The 18,128-nt window shown below is 34.3% G+C and overlaps 1 protein-coding gene across 2 annotated transcripts in view; it reads left to right on the plus strand.

Moving 5' to 3' along the window:
* Positions 1-18,128, plus strand: part of ATP7A (ATPase copper transporting alpha) — a 128,002-nt gene that overhangs the window by 66,646 nt on the left and 43,228 nt on the right. For both annotated transcript variants that reach the window (XM_031671581.2, XM_072955838.1), the window contains 3 exons: positions 9,573-10,059; positions 10,581-11,306; positions 16,964-17,170. In XM_031671581.2, coding sequence (XP_031527441.1) covers positions 9,573-10,059; positions 10,581-11,306; positions 16,964-17,170 — 1,420 coding nt within the window. The remainder of the gene's footprint in view (positions 1-9,572; positions 10,060-10,580; positions 11,307-16,963; positions 17,171-18,128) is intronic.

Below are 18,128 nucleotides of genomic sequence, written 5' to 3' on the forward strand. Positions count from 1 at the left end.
GAGTATACTAGTGATCTTTCTTCTTTTCTCCTTCCTTTAAAAAACATTTTACTAAGTGTTGTCTTCTAGGCCCAGAGACAGATTTATGGTAAAGTTAATGAAGCTTAAGTTTCAGAGTCTTTCACTGGCATTGACCCCTTCTAAGTCATGGAAAGAGTCTTAGTAATGTAAACACGTGGTTATGTGTTTTTACAAAAGTAAAATATTTTAACCACAATCCTATAAGTTCATTGTCTAGTTCTACTTCAACTCCCTCTCTGTCAGACTTCCCCTTTGTGTTGGCAGTATTGGATGTGCCATGGGCATTTTGGGAATCTGAGTAATGGGAAGTTGAATTGAGGATATGTTTAGTTTGGGGTTAGTAAGATATTTGGCTATATATAGTTTTTAGTCTCTTCTGTGTGTAGTGAAATTTTTGCTACAAATTCTGGTGTAGGACTGGCTTCTAATAACACCCTTACCACTAATGGTGCCAATTCACCCAGCATCATGACATAAAGGTGTAGGGCCCAGTGTAAAAGTGGGAAATGAGTATTATCAATCCAAAGAGTATTTAAGACTTGTCACTGCACAAGTAAATTTTTGGAAATGCCCTGAAATCTTATAGCTCATATGTGAAAGAAACTCAATAGTTTTCCCAAATTTGACAACAGCTCTAAAAATTTACAAATATCTAGTTGTGACATTTAAAGGACCTTTTCTAAGCTATCATTAATAAAAAAATATTTTGACCTACAGGAAAGACTGCAGTATTGTTTTCTTCTCTATATAGAAAATGTATTTACAATATCATTGTTAAATGAAGCAGCATTATATATATACAGCCAAAGGTGTTAATAAAAATGTTATTTTCATAGATTTTATGGTATTTGGTAGATTCTAAAAATTTGTACCATAATTTTGTTACCTACTTATAATATTTATATCTGTACAGAATTTTGTTATTTATATATTTGTGTTATTTTTCTTTTGAACGTTTTTAAATTGAATTATAGTCAGTTTACAATGTTGTGTCAATTTCCAGTGTGGAGCACAATTTTTCATTTATACATGAACATGCATATATTCATTGTCACATTCTTTTTCACTGTGAGCTACCACAAGATCTTGTATATATTTCCCTGTGCTATACAGTATAATCTTGTTTATCTATTCTGCATATGCCTCTCAGTAGCTGCAAATTTTGAACTCCCAGTCTGTCCCTTCCCACCCCTCTCCCCCTTGTCAACCACAAGTTTGTATTCTATGTCTACGAATCTGTTTCTGTTTTGTATTTATGTTCTTTTTCTTTCGTTTTTTTTTTTACATTCCACATATGAGAGATCTCATATGGTATTTTTCTTTCTTTTTCTGGCTTACTTCACTTAGAAGGACATTCTCCAGGACATCCGTGTTGCTACAAATGGTATTATGTTGTTGGCTGTTATGGCTGAATAGTATTAATTGTATAAATATACCACCTCTTCTTTATCCAGTCATCTGTTGATGGACATTTAGGCTGTTTCCATGTCTTGGCTATTGTAAATAGTGCTGCTGTGAACATTGGGGTGCAGGTGTCTTTTTGAAGTAGGGTTCCTTCTGGGTATATGCCCAGGAGCGGGATTCCTGGGTCATATGGTAAGTCGATGCCTAGTCTTTTGAGGAATCTCCATACTGTTTTCCACAGTGGCTGCACCAAACTGCATTCCCACCAGCAGTGTAGGAGAGTTCCCTTTTCTCCACAGCCTCTCCAGGATTTGTCATTTGTGGACTTTTGAATGATGGCCATTCTGGCTGGCATGAGGTGATGCCTCATTGTAGTTTTGATTTGCATTTCTCTGATAATTAGTGATATTGAGCATTTTTTCATGTGCCTATTGATCATTTGTATTTCTTCCTCGGAGAATTGCTTGTTTAGTTCTTCTGCCCATTTTTGGATTGGGTTTTTTTTTTCTTATTAAGTCGTTTGAGCTGCTTATATATTCTGGAGATCAAGCCTTTGTCAGTTTCATCATTTGCAAAAATTTTCTCCCATTCTGTAGATTGTCGTTTAGTTTTACTTATGATTTCCTTTGCTGTGCAGAAGCTTTTAAGTTTCATTAGGTCCCATTTGTTTATTCTTGCTTTTATTTCTATTGCTTGGGTAGACTGCCCTAGGAGAACATTTTTGAGATATATGTGAGATAATGTTTTGGCTATGTTTTCTTCTAGGAGGTTTATTGTATCTTGTCTTATGTTTCAGTCTTTGATCCATTTTGAGTTTCTGTGTATCCACAAAAGGTGGATTCACCTCTTTCTAGGTACCGTATAGAAATTGTCCTTGTCCAAACATGATTTGTAGTCAGAATGCAGCTCAACATGTTAATACATAAATATTTGTCATTTTCTAAAGAATGTTAAGGTTTAAACTTTCTGGATCATAGTTTCTGAGATTGCAGTTGAGACTCATGCGCAGTCAATTTAGAAACCAGATTTAAAGAAGACATTGTTTTGATTAAATCAAGGAACTTTTGTATTATTTGGAATAAAACTCTGACATGAAGTAATGTAATTGTGATGTTAAATTGATTGGGGTTGTTTTATTAAAAAAATGTTGCAGTGGAACAGATTAGAGCTTTAATTAATAGAATTTAAGGAGAGTGAATAGTCAAGAAGTCTCTAATTTTGGAATAAGTAGAATGAATATGATTATATCTTTTTGCAGCTTCAGCATTTAAATACATGTTGGGAATTGTGTCTTAAATTGTGAAGTTTGTAAATGAGTGTAATACTCTTCTTCTGCCAATGTCAAGACAGTAAACTTTAAAGTGATTAACCTGAAGGTTTATTTAATCATCCCAGTGCTCTGTTCAGGGAAAAATAAAATGGACAGATAATATGAAAGTCTTTCTCTGGGATTGTTCTGCCTTTTTGAAAGTAGAAATGTAAAAACAAATTTAATTAGATATATGGACTTAATGGCTCAAAAGGTTAATGCCTTTTAAACATATTAGTTTGTCCTTGAAACATACTGCTTTTTGAGTGCTTTTTCCCTTGACTCACCTAATGGCTACAGTCCATTTTCCTAATACAGACTATCCTTTTAAAAAATGACCACCTAGGTACTAGCAGTTAATAAGTCATCTTGTGGATCCATACATTCCTTGCTCCCTGTAAAATTAACTGTCTTTTTTTAATTACTGGAAAAGTAACACATGTCCAGAGTAACATTCCCCCTCCCAAAAGAAACCAGTTATCAATTTACTATGTATGGATTCTTCCAGAAAAGGCTCTGAATATAAAGTGATTTACCTGTATATACTGTATACCTGTATGCACATGTGTGTGCAGTTGACCCTTAAATAACACAAGTTTGAACTGTATGGGTCCACTTATGGATTTTTTCAATAAATATGTATATAGAACTACATGATTCATGGTTAGTTGAATCCAAGGAGGTAGAACCGAAGATAAGGATGGCCAACTGTAAAGTTATACACGGATTTTCAACTGCCTGGGGGTGGGCGCACCTAACCCTCCCATCTGCATGTTGTTTAATGATCAGCTGTATATATGTGTGTGTGTATCCCCTTTTTATGTAAATGGAAACATACTATACATACTGTTCTACACCTTGCTTTTTTCACTTAGCAAGTAAATCTTAGATATTGTTCCCTATCAGCATATAGAAATCAGTCTTTTTGTTTCTATTTGGAACTTTTTTCCCCTAAATTTTGCTCTGGCAAATGATAGTGCATTGAACATTTCTTTTTTTAAATGTTGCATTAGAGTAATGTAGGCATTTTGCTTAATATAAATTCTTAGGTAATATCCACCCATGAAAATGTAGAATCAGTTATTCAAAGAGGTTTAGGTTTCTGATTTAGTTGAACTTTATCCCCAAAATCAACGAAGTGTCAAATCCAAAGTACAAACAAGCAGTGGAGAAATGATGTGAAGAGAGACTTTCACTATTTCCTTTCTTTGTATTTAAATTTTTATACTGAATAATCATGCATTGGCTATATAATTTTTGAAGCAAAGTGAAATTATACTGGCAATGAAAATTCTGACAAGGCACACAGTTTACAGAAAAACAAACTTAACTTAAACTAACAAAATCTCCACATCTTTTTCATTTTAAAACATTTGGCTTTTGAAGTTTTATATTTGTTTTGGACTTTTGTCTTAGTCTCTAAGAATTGTCTTTTGCTAGTTCATAAATTGATTTAATAATTTTAAGTGGTAACCTTTATTTTAGGTTGGTCAAATAGGGTAAGTATTAATAGTTTGATGGCTTCCTCTTATCATATTTTAATTTTCAGTACCCTGTATTGAAGCATCAAAGTAGAGGGTTAATATATGTACATTTTTTAACACACAGTAATAGAATTTCTATGGAGACATATAATATAAATGGAATTCCTATTATGTTTTTTATATAGTTTTTAGTTGTCAAAAATAAATTGTGGGAGGTGAATCAAACATATTAGAAATTCAAGATCATTAATTATTTTACTTTTCTGATTTCAGTCTGTAAATTGACGGAATCCTTGTAAGCTCTCAAAAACCCCTGAATCCCTCTATGTTGAGTTGTTATGAAAATGTTAGAAAGTGGGCTTTAAACTATTTGAAGACTCCCACACTGGCTGGGAGTATGCTAACCATGAATTTATTGTGAAATAAATGTGAGTAGCATGCTAACATGGGAGTAGCATGCTAACCTGAATTTATTGTGATGACATATAAATTAATTCCTAGGGGTATAAAAAGGAATTTCAGTGTGCTAAAACTTTATTTAGCAAAGGACCTGTCCCAAAGTGGCTTTTAAAAATGGAGAAATGTTAGAATGTATTAATTGTCAAATCCTGCTAAAAACCCAAAGAAATATATTCTCCAAGTCATTTTTAAATTTAAACTGGTATGGGAGTAGATATGAAATTTAGGGGAGGAAAGTAAACACAGAACTAAAATTTGGTTCACACACTAGAACTATCTCATGCTTTTAAGGTGTTTTTATTTATAAGCCACACATTGCTCAAATCTCAGGCATAGAATTTTAGTTTTTCAAGGAAATTGAAGATCATCTAACCTCATCATTTATAGATGGAAAGAGCATGGACTTTGGCATTACACAGACCTTCATTTGAATCCTGGCTCTTTCATTTTCTCATTGGGTTTCTTGGGCAGTTTATTCAATTTCCTAGCCTCCAGATAGGAAATTGGATCACGTTTTATTATCAGATGATAAGGAATACAAAAAAAGAAAATGTACTAATAACAACCCAAGAAGTGATGGTAACACAGTCTTTAGCTTTTATATAAAGTTAGAACTCAAAAGGTTTATCTAATCCAGTCTCTCAAGAAACTGAAGCCCTTTGATTAGGATGATTTGTCCAAGGTTCTAGCTTTCTTGCTTGAGAATAGATGATGCTACAGAAATCACATGCGGATAAAGTATGCTATGCTTGAATTTCATACTTTAGATGTTTCAGTAAGTAAAGAACTTCGTAAACATTAAAAGAGTGGATCTTTGCAATCCCTGTGGACAGTTAGCACCCTCTACACCACTGTTCATGCTATTGAGCCCACAGAGCATGTTTTGGTTTCTTCTCTTCCACTCCTGCCTTCATCTACATTTAGTGAATAGTCCTCCATCTTCAGTCCTTCATAGGAGCCAAATTCCTAACTTGTAGACTGTTAGATATTTATTTTCAGAGGAACTATTGATATAATAGAAAAATAGTTCCTCTGAAAATAAAAAAAAGCATTGATTCCTAATGAAAGACTCTGAGAAAATGACAAGCTGTTGAAACTTTGGAGCAATGTGGGGAATAGGAAGAGGTGGTTTGTGTTGGTGGGGATCATGTGAAAGGAGAGTGGCACAGATCCAGGATCAGACTGCCACCAGCAATTTCTGGCTGTATGGAGTCTGTGCCTGTTTGGGCTCATAATTATATCTGTAGCAGCTAGCACAGTGCTGGGCACATAACAGGTACTCAGTAAATATTTGATAAATAAATAAATGCTATTTTAGCTTCCTGCCCAAGGATTTGGCATCCAGAACTGTACTATGATAATCACTATGTGAATTTCCTCTTAAAAGAGACAAAAGTGCTGCTTGTTTTTATTTCCTTTGAGATCTTAGGCTTGAAAAGTCTCTTTGATATCTAATATTCAGAGGAAAAGTTGAATGCTGTTACCCCAAAGGGGAACATATTTGTGCTAGGTGTGGTTGGTCCAGCTTTAAAATTCACAAATAGTAGTTACTAAATAAGGAAGTGTTTTCTGATCTGCAGCACAAAAGCAACATAGGATAATAATACAACTTTTTTGTATAGTATTTTATATACGTAATTTCCTTATTTCTTTATGTCTTGTAAATAGAAGCCAGGCTAAAGCAGTAGAAGGTATAGCAAACCATCTAGTGACAAAATGATGTTTTGCTGTAAAAAAGAGTTTTAAGAGCAATTTCTTGTTGAGTATGTTAGTAAATTGAAATTTGGCGGCAGGGTGGTAGGGTGGGGATTAGCTTAAAACTAGGTCATAAGAGATACCAGATACAATGTATTTAAATCTAAAGGGAAAAAATTCCCCTTCCTTTTTTTTAAAGTTTGGCACTTTATTAGAAAATGTATTGTAGTATTTAGAGCAGTACTGTCCAATGGAACAGTCTATAATGAAGGAAATGTTCTGTATCTATTCTGTCCTGGATGACAGCCACTCTGGCCATCGAACACTTGAAATGTGCTTGCATTAAGGAACTGAATTTTTGATCTTTTAATTTTTTGTTTTTAAAATTATACAATAAAATTGACTTCTTTGGGGGGTACAGTTCTATGAGTTATTTTTGTTTGTTTTGGGGTTTTTTTTAGCTTTGGGAAATTTTTTTGAAATAGATTATTATGCTATTATTAAAAACAATGCTGCTGAAAAAATTGACAGGGTTAAATGCTACAAATATAATTTCAAGTAAAAAAGAATAAAATGGTATGTAAGCAGGTTATCCTATTTTGTGAAATAAGCTAAAGTAAACACACCACATACTATGTACACACACAAGAACACACACTGGAGGGGACAGACTTGAAAGAAATATTCAAAAATATAAATGCTGATTATCTTTGCATGTTAGGATCACAGTTCACGATAATTTTTAAAATAATAGCTTTGGTGAATTTCAATACATGTATAGATTCATTAACTACCCCCACAGCCAGAACAGCAGAGCCCCCCAAAATTCCCTTGTGCTGCCCCTTTATAGTCAGTCCTTCCCCATCCCTTGTCTGCTCTCCATCTTCCCCTTTAGTTTGAATGTTTAAATTTTTTAAAGTAATTTTCCAAATCAGAAAGTTATTGACCTTAGGGGAGTGAGATTAAAGTTTAAAAGAGACTCTCTTTAAAGGTACAAAGACACAAAAGTCTTCATTTTATAGTGACTGTATTTATGTTGAATCTCTTTCAAAAGTATGTAAGTGAACTATATGTGGTTTTGCTATTCTGCAACTTATTCAGGGAAAATGTTATACAGTGTATTCCAAAACAAATATAAATTATTTTCCCACTTCTGTGTTGGATCATTTATGCTAGTGATCTCTTCCATAAATAAGAGCAGTCTGACCAACTAGAATTATCAGAGGCTTAGAAACTTTCCACGCCATGAGCATATTTCAAGATTTTACCAAATACATAGCCATTGATTACCAAGCTAAAGAAAGAAATAAAAATATGAAGTTCACTAAAATAAGTGAAAGATTTAGCTACATAACTACTGTGGACAATTTAAAGTGAGATTTCCTACTCTGAATTATTTTAAATTATATTTTGGAGTTATTTTTATTTTGTGGAACAAAGCTTTTCACTAGGAATCTTTAACAAGAACAACAATACTCATATTTTAAGTGCCTTTGGAACATTAATACCCTACTGCCTCTCAAAATCAAGAAGTCTAAAACTAAATTCATCATCTTTCTTTTCCCTCCACTCCAACCTCTTAATTTCCTCCAGTTTTTCTCTTCCCTCTCTGATATCAGTTAATGGCACTACCATCTCCCCACTGGCCCAAACCAGAAACCTGTAAGTCATCCTAGTAATCTCCTTTGCTCTCTGTAATCTCCTTAGTAGGTCTTACCCTCCTAAATTTATCTCAGAACTGCCCTCTTTCCCTTCATCCTCAGTGATCAGGCCTTAATTCAGACCTTCTATTGTACCACTATTGCAATTGCAGTAGACTCCTAGCTAATCTCTTGTCCTCCTGTGTCACTCCACTCTACCCCAGCACCCTCTTCCACAGTGCGTCCAAAATGATTCTTCTCCAAGATGCAAATATAATCATACCATTCCCCTGCTTAACTTTTCCATGGCCCTCTATTACCTGTAGGATAAATTACAGATCATTATTGGCATACAGGAAGCCCCACAAGGCAGTTGCCTAATTCCCCAACCTGTCATCTTTCTCTACTTTTGTGTTTTCATTTGTCAGGAATTCTCTGCCTCATATATCCTTGCTGAATTCTGTTTTACCTTTAATATTCAGGTATTATCACCCTCAAGAAGCCTTTTTGACACACATTCCCAGGGATAAATAAGTGTCTGTTTTTTCTCTGTTCTAGTATTGCTCACTGGAACTGCGTCATGATCATTTTTGTATCCAGAGAATCCCAGTTCCTGGCACATATAATATGTGCTTGATAAATATTAGTTGTTCAGTGTTTACTTTTATATAACTTGCTGCTGCAAAGAACTACTTTCCTGTCTATTTACTCATATGATCCTTTATAACAACCCTGGAAGATAATAGGGCACATTTGTTCATCTTTCAGATGGTAGAAGTAATGAGTGTAGTTGATCAGTAACTGGAACTCAAATCTTCTGACTCCCAACCCAGTTTGTGTGTGTGTGTGTGTGTGTGTGTGTGTGTGACTACATCATAATCTTTGTAACATGTTAACCAAAGACATGCATAGTAAGATGTCCTGGTAGTAGTTAAATTATATACAGTTGCTGAGCTTTAAGAATACAATCATTGTTTTTTGTTTTTTTTAATAATCAAATCAGGTAAAACAGTAGAGATGTTCTTATTTTGAACAAAAGTAATACTAGACCATAGTGACTTGGAAGAATATAGGAATATTTGCTACAAAATCGTACTGCCTTCATAAACTAGCATGTTTATACCTTTTCTTGCCAACAAAGTAATCTTAATTGAACATTTGAAAAGTTTAAACTTCATATTGCCTTTTGTTTTCTATAGCTGATCCTGTTTCTCATATTACCTTTTGAATTGGTAGAGTGTAAAGTGTTGGAGTAATTTGTGAAAGGAGATGGTAGGAGAGAGTAGTTTGTACTGTATTGTGCAATTCTAGAGTGTGTTAGTCTATGCATCAAATGTCTGATCAGTACCTGAGTCACGTACACCTACCTATAGCTTTACATTCCTGTAGGTGCACAAGATGTTTTTGTGTTTCCTTCCAAAGAGAATAGTAAAGATGAGAACTAATAGAGAAACTCGACTTATTTGTTTCATTCTTCTTGAATGTGGTGTGTTGATTGCTATTTTTAAGTTCCATGTCATGTAATTAATTAAACTGACTTTTGAAATTTCCTTCTGAAAGGTTTCACTGGAAGAAAAAAATGCAACTATTGTTTATGACCCTAAACTACAAACTCCAAAGACCCTACAGGAAGCTATCGATGACATGGGCTTTGATGCTATTCTCCACAATCCTAAGCCTCTCCCTGTTTTAACTGAGACCGTGTTTTTGACTGTTACTGCTTCACTGGCTCCTCCATGGGACCATATCCAAAGCACATTACTCAAGACCAAGGGTGTGACAGACGTTAAAATTTCTCCTCAGCAGAGAACTGCAGTGGTGAGAATAATCCCTTCTATAGTGAATGCCAATCAGATAATAGAGCTAGTTCCGGATCTCAGTTTGGATACTGGAACTCAGAAGAAGTCAGAAACTTGTGAAGATTACAGTATGGCTCAGGCAGGTGAAGTCATGCTGAAGATGAAAGTGGAAGGGATGACCTGCCATTCGTGTACTAGCACCATTGAAGGAAAAATTGGGAAATTGCAAGGTGTTCAGCGAATTAAAGGTAATGTCTGATATTGTTTGTTTGATTGTATTGTAAGCCTTAATTTTCTATTTTATCCTTTTCACTTTTGCATTTTTCTTAAGCATGCCTTTTGAATCTGGGGGACTAGAAGGTTACTGCTTCACTGAAGTCTGAGGTACAGCGTATTACTAGGATTAATGTCAGTAAAGTTAATGATTATAATTAAAAGTTACACAAATCTTGAGCTAGCAGAAAAGACTGCAAGTATGGTGATTCATGGAGTTCAGGGTTCTTAGCATGCCTGGTGTCCACTTTACCTCTAATATGTTTCTGTTCAGACATGCAGAAACTTGGAGGCCACAGATATAGAGGGCACATCTTTTACTTTTTTCCAGTCTGTATCAATAACATTTTCTGGAAAGAACAGAATTATTTTAAGAAGGGATTATGACAACAATGAGAGAGAAATAATTATGGGTGGTATTGATTTTGTCTACAGCATGTTTTCTGCTGGCCCAGGAATAACTTAATTAAATAATTATTTTCTTTCTGTTAACTAGTTTCCCTGGACAACCAAGAAGCTACTATTGTTTATCAACCTCATCTTATTACAGTAGAGGAAATAAAAAAACAGATTGAAGCTGTGGGCTTTCCAGCATTCATCAAAAAACAGCCGAAGTACCTCAAATTGGGAGCTATTGATATTGAACGGCTAAAGAACACACCAGTCAAATCCTCAGAAGGATCACAGCAAAGGAGTCCCTCACATACCAATAATTCAACAGTCATTTTCATCATAGAGGGCATGCATTGTAAATCATGTGTGTCAAATATTGAAAGTGCGTTATCTACCCTCCAATATGTAAACAGCATAGTAGTTTCTTTAGAGAATAGATCTGCTATAGTAAAGTACAATGCAAGTTTAGTCACTCCAGAAACTCTGAGAAAAGCAATAGAGGCCATATCACCAGGGCAATATAGAATTAGTAGTATAAGTGAAATTGAGAGTATCCCAAACTCTCCCTCCAGCTCATCTCTTCAAAAGAGTCCTTTGAATGTAGTTAGCCAGCCTCTGACTCAAGAAACCGTGATAAACATTGATGGCATGACTTGTAATTCTTGCGTGCAGTCTATTGAGGGTGTGATATCAAAAAAGCCAGGTGTAAAATCCATACGAGTATCCCTTGCAAATGGCAATGGAACTATTGAGTATGATCCTTTACTAACCTCTCCAGAAACCTTGAGACAAGCAATAGAAGACATGGGATTTGATGCCTCTTTTTCAGGTAATTATCACTTTTTTCTTTTATCTACACCTTGCTAATTCTTTGGCTTTTATCAATGAGAAATGAGTAATAGGCACTGCAGTTCCACTTTTTGGAAATAAGACATACAGAGGTAGTCAGCAATGTATACAAAGATGCATAAGGATGTTTGCTTAATTATTTACAATATTTTAAAACTAGAAACATTAAATAAATAATGATACCTCCATATGATGAAATGCTATGAAGCCATAAAAAATTATGATATTAAAGATACTTAATGATCACAGGAAAGTGTCTGAGATATTTTGTTAAATGAACAAAAAAAAGCTAAAAAGCTCTATATTCAGTATGATCAAAATTTTATAAACACATATAAGGATTTATACCATGTATGTGTTATTTATGTATATGAGTGAATAAAATTCCTGATAGGGCATGAACCAAATTTTAACAGTAGTTATTTGTGAGTGGTAAGATAAGATGACAATTAGTTTTCACTGTGCTTTCTGTATTTTAAGTTTTTTTGTGTATGCATGTTTGTTTGTTTGTATTTATATATATATATATATATAAAACAGGAGAAGCAAACATTATTTTAAAAAGAAAGAAGGTAGAAAAAATAATAGAATTTTAACCATAGTTTTTAATTTAGCCATTTAAATTAAACTGACTGTAGAACTAGGCATAGACTACAGTCTTTGATCAGAATGAAGGATATTGAACAGCAATATTCTCTTTTCAAGCTCACTAAAATTGAGAAACAAAAAAATTAAACACATGTTCAAATTTTTATGGTAGATAAGTGTCAGTGGAGGAGGACCCAGAGACATAAATATTCTTAATTTTCATATTCATGACAAATGGTAGAAATTGTGGAATTCTCACTTCTTTAAGTCAAGGTGTTGTTCATATACCGTGAAATTCACCCTTTTAAAGTACATAATCCAGTGGGTGTTAGTATATTCACCGAGTTTTGCAGCCATTACCACTGTATAATTTAAGAACATTTTCATCAGCCCCCACAAAGAAACCCCATACTGGCTGGCAGTCATTCCCCATTTCCCCTTCCCTTCCCCCAGCCCCTGTTATTTACTGTTGTATTTTGTCTTTATGAATTTGACAACTCTAAGCACCATGTAAGTGGAGTCAGAATATCTGTCCTTTTGTATCTCTTCTTTCACTTAGCATAATGTTTTCAAGGTAACAAATGTTCATCCATGTTTGTGACATGTATCAGTACTTCATTTCTTTTTATTGCTGAATAGTATTCCATTGTATGTGTATACCTTATTTTGTTTCTCTGTCATTTGATGGAAATTTGGGTTGTTTCCACTGCTCTACTATCATAAATGATGCTGCTATGAGCATTTGTTGCAAGTTTTTGCATGAATATATGTTTTTATTTCTCCTGGGTATACGTCTAGGAGTGGAATTTCTAGGTCATATGGTGAATATGTTTAATGTTTTCAGGAACTGCTGAACTGTTTTCCAAAATGGCTGCACCATTTTACATTCTCACCTAGAATTCTCACATTAATAAAATAAAATCTCTAAAGACTAAGGTTCTTGTGCTTTAAAAAAGAAATATACAATTCCCTATTAGAAAACTCGTACAGAATACAAAAATGTCAAAGAACCTCCAGTATTAAAAGTCTGAAGAAAGTGTATAAAATCCATAATTGCAAAAGGAAATAATTATGAAACCAGAAGAAAAATTTAAATTGAAGATATTAGAAGTGAAACTTCCATCAGGTAGCCATAAAAAATTACTAAAATTGATTTCAGCAAAATTTTAGTTGCATCTATTATTGTTTACAATTTAAAAACTTTTCAAAAAGTGACAATATTTGTAATTATATTAATTTGCATTTCACTAATTCATAATTATTCCTCAGAGTTTCTATTAAATTAAAATACTTTGGTATACATAATGCACTGTGTGTCAATGATGGACACTACATAACCAAGTTTACTTTACATCAGTGTCAGTCAGAGAGGTTACTTATATTGTGATATTCTTTTTAAAAATCTTTTATTGGGGGAAATTAAGTTTATTTATTTATTTATTAATGGAGGTACTGGGGATTTAACCCAAGATCTCGTGCATGCTAGGCACACACTCTACCACTGAGCTATACCCTCCCCCCATATTGTGATATTCTTATGCCTCCTACATATAGGAATCATATCAAATCACACCACATATGGTATAAAACTGAAATATTTTCATGGTCAAATCTGGTATCTGTTATTACTGTAAGCAAGGACCTCAGACTGACCCCCAAATGAAATTTGTCCTATTCTCTTGGGTCTTTATTTTTGCAACTGAAAGTATGGTTCACAGATCAGCAACAGCAGCATCACTTGGGAGCTAGTTAGAAATATAAATTCTCTGACCCATTGCAGTTGCATTAAATAAAAATCTACATTTTAATTTTAATAAGCACCCTAGGTAATTCAGATGCACATTAAAGTTTGAGAAGCACTGGTCTAAATATTTTGCTGCTTTGACTTCTATGATTAAAATCTCTGAGTTATATCTATTTTAACATTGTTCATTTAACAATAATATAATATTAAGTAATATAATTAAAATAGCTAGTATTTATGAGGTTTTATGTAACCAATGTGAACAGAGCAAAAGCAACTTTCCAGTTACCTTAGGTGGCTTCAAAGATGGACTCATTTAAACAATAGGAGAAATTCTGATCAATCTAGTAAGTGGAATTCAAGAATACTTGATAGTCTCTGGCACCATGTTTATTATCTACCTAGTCCTCAAGAACCATGAATGTTGACATGTTCAGTAACTTTTAACAATAGCTTTTACCTCAACCTACTATTGTCAAGGGCCTCAGGAATCAATTATTCAGCAGATAATTACCAGGATATGCATCCCACATCTGTTAGGGCTTATCATAAACACATTAATGGCCATGATGAATAGGCAAAAAACCTTGGCACAGTGAATGTGACCATAAAATAATTGATGAGTTGTGACTGCAGTAACCCATAATTGGGATAAAAGGTTGATATCAAATGACTGCATTCTGTGTTTCTGCTAGAAATCAATCAGACTTTACAGTGCCCCCAGAATTGTGGCTACCCATTTTCTGAATGCCAGTGTTAGTGCTGATCCAGGCTTCACAGTCTATTACTCTGCATTTCACTTTCATGTCATACTAGTCCTAGGTGGGCCATAAATGTTAAAGGAAGTAGTGAGAAAAATGGGAGGTGCTTTTTGTCCTGACCTTCAATCTCATCATTCTCTTGAAAAGACATATAATGTATGAAGTTAAGTCTTCACTAACCAATTAAAGCAAACAAAATGCTCAATGAAATTCCTTTCCTTTTGTGTAACTTTTTATCTTTAATTTCAAACTTACAGAAAAGCTACAAGAATAGTACAAAGAATTTCTGTTTACCAATTTCCTTCAGATTCCCTGGTGGTTAATACTTTGCAACATTTGTTTTATCATTCTCTTTATCGACAGACAGACATATATTCAAACACACATTACACACATATATATCTTTTCCCATATATATCTTTTTCTGAATCATTTGAAAGTAAGTTGCAGACATGATATTTATAATTATCTTAAGCCATTTTCTGATTATGTATTTATTCTTCACATTACTTTAGACACTGAACCTACCAGTTTTGAGGATCAGATTGGAAACCCTTTCTTGAAATTTTTGGACTCTTTTCTGATTGTTGCCTCAAGTGCAGGGAAGTCAGCCTTCCTTTTGAATTCATTTAAGCATAAATAGTGTTGCTACAGTGTATAGAAAAGCTAACTTAAGAAAACTAGCCATTTAATTCATTGTGGCTTTTTAACACCTTCACCGCCTCTGTGGAAGATGGAAGCTTTTGCTCTTTTTGCCACACTTGCTGGGGTAAACATCACAATTTTGTGAATTTTTGTTGAAAAGTCATGCCAATGTAGCTAAAAGGGATTGCCTCTATGACTTAACTTAATACTGTACTTCTATTGTGAGAAAGTTGCAGACGGCATTGTGGTTACTTCTGTTACCTGAAATCACTAAATTACTCTGGAACAAGACTTACAGTAATTGGTAGTGTAAACTTTTTTCATTGTCCAAATTCAAAATTAAGTCTTGATAGTAATTGTGAGAGAATGGATAAGCTCCTGCTTAGATAAAAATAAGGTTTTTTTCAGAGCCAAAGCTATTTTCTTTGGGCAAAGGAGCCTCCTTTTTGAGTTAAGATAATGATACTGTTTAGTAAATTTTGCCCTCTTTGTTCTAAATAATGCTCTTGTAATCTGAATGAATAAATGTAGTTTTTTTAAAGTGATTCACTTAAGACCAGAGACTGACTAATTTTGGAACTGGGAGAATATAGTCCTTTGCTATTCAAACTATCCTTTGCTATACCCAGACTGGCATCACTGCCATTACCTGCGAGCTTATTGGAAAAGTAGAATCTCAGGCCCCACCCTAAATGTACTGACTCATAATTTGCATTTTAACAAGATCCCCCAAATGATTGTACGTGCGTTAAAATTCGAGCCATTATTATAACTGATTTGAGAAGTGTAGATCATTATTCTTTAGGGAAATAATGAGGCTTTTGTTGAAGTTCCTTTAAAAGATGCCTTTGTTCAGCATTCTGAAAGCCAGCTCACCTATGTGCAGGGTTTTCTCTGTGGGCTAGCCAAATAAACCTGAACCAGTTTTTTGCCCAACGGGAATAAATTACAAGTTAGATAGGTTAGTAGAAATTTCTGCTTCTTTTCATCCTTATTTCTTCAGAAGAGTAGAAAATCCTTAGCTATTTTGCAGGTGTGTGGATGTGCTAAAAGGAATAATTTCTCTCTTCTTGGGAGATGATTAATACTGCAGTGGATAAACTAAAACAAAATAGCAAATTTTCTGAGACTGCCAGGGAGCTTCTGGGATGCAGAAGCTTTCCACTGTTCCACAGTCCATAAACATTCTGCAGAGATATTTTCTTCATATTCCTTTGTGGAAAATGAAGATTACTGCTGACTTACTCCTTGCCTCTTCTTCCATTGTCCACAGAGACATTTTAATTTTAAAAATACTATAGATTAGTGTTAAAAATTCAAACATACAGAGAAGTGTCTATAGAGGAAATTTGTTCATCTGTCTGTTTTTCTATTCCTGCCTTAACCCCATTCCCCAGAAGTAGCCCCTATTAATGATTTGGTATGTACTCTCCTAGGCTTTTTGATACATTTCTCATATATACACTCTAACAATTTTTAAAAGACATTATACTGCGGTGCTGTTTTGTTAATTGCTTTTTATTCCATGTACTATATCACGAATTGCTTTAATGCCAGTATGTAAATCGTTAATATGATGATAAAAATTCATTATAAAAATAAGAGCTATGTAGTAACAAACTACTGTCTACCTGGGATTTGGGGTGGAAATAATGGCTGGAAAACTTGATATAACGTATATTCAGTTAGTTCAGATTTCCCTGGGAACTGACTGAGGGGACAGTATTTAAATTGGAAGTCACTTCCTGGAAAGTGTAAAGGTAACATTGCTCAGGGCTCTAGGTCCATGCTGGTTTTAAAGGAGTGGATTGACAGTGCCTGGAAGTGTGGATTGTGATGAATGACAAGGATGCAACTGAAGAATACCTCAAATGAAAAGAATCTTTCCCTGTCTACCAGATACAAATGAGCCGTTGGTAGTAATAGCTCAGTCCTCATCAGAAATGCCACTTTTGACTGCAACTAATGAATTTCATACCAAAATGATGACACCAGTTCACGACAAGGAGGAGGCAAAGACTTCATCTAAGTGTTACATACAGGTCACTGGTATGACTTGTGCTTCCTGTGTAGCAAACATTGAACGAAATTTAAGACGAGAAGAAGGTAAGACACTCTTAAAGCCTGTTATTTCATGTACTGGTGTGAGGACTCTGTCCTTTTTGTCCTCTTATGTATTTTGTAACCATGTTTATGATTCTTGCCAAGGCTTCATAAAGACTATCAGTGATGTGCAGGACAACCTTGACTTCCTGACAGCCAGTTTTTGTTAGTGTTTTGTTCCCTTATAGTTCCTGTCTTGTTTACCTCATGGTCACTTTTTAATATCAGTGAAATTTGTAGTCAAATGGCAGAAGGAAATACATAAGATTACTATTCTTTATGGACCTTGGCTGTAATGGACTTTAAGAAATGTAAATTTTCTGATAAAGCTATGTGTAAAACTGACAACTAGAATCCGTAAGTTTCAATATTACTATACCCATACCAAGCACCGGACCAATACCAAGTTTGTTTAGAATTATATTCTTCTCTTCCAAGAGTTTGATCACTGATTTTTGTTTGCAGTGATTATTCAAAATTTACTTAATGTTGTGTACAAGTTTTAACTGAGGTTACAAAATCTTAGAAAATCTATAATACATATAGTTATGTATTCAGTCACACTCAGGTATTTTAGCTTACAATTTTGCACTCACATTAATGGACTTAACAGTATGGCATAGTAGAAGTGTTAACCATAGAGATATGTGATTATTTTTAATAAGCCTGAAGTCATGGGTTGGTACTTAGGCAGCCCGAGCCCTAGGTATATTAATGATACATGCTGTTAGTCACAAGGGCCAAATAAATATGATTAGTATAAGCTTATCCCCACTATTGGGGAAATAACTCAAAGTATATAGAGTAATAATGCAGGCCTGTGGCCAGTAGAATCACCCTAGATATAAAGGCCAGAACATTACTGTAACTAAATGTATGTTATACAGAACATCTTCAGTTCAGTATTATCTTCTCCACATTCTGTCATTTCTGCATCCTTCATTTCAGCCTGCTGTATATT

This window comes from Vicugna pacos, chromosome X (assembly GCF_048564905.1).
Source record: "Vicugna pacos chromosome X, VicPac4, whole genome shotgun sequence".
In the NCBI taxonomy this organism is placed as follows: Eukaryota; Metazoa; Chordata; class Mammalia; order Artiodactyla; family Camelidae; genus Vicugna; species Vicugna pacos.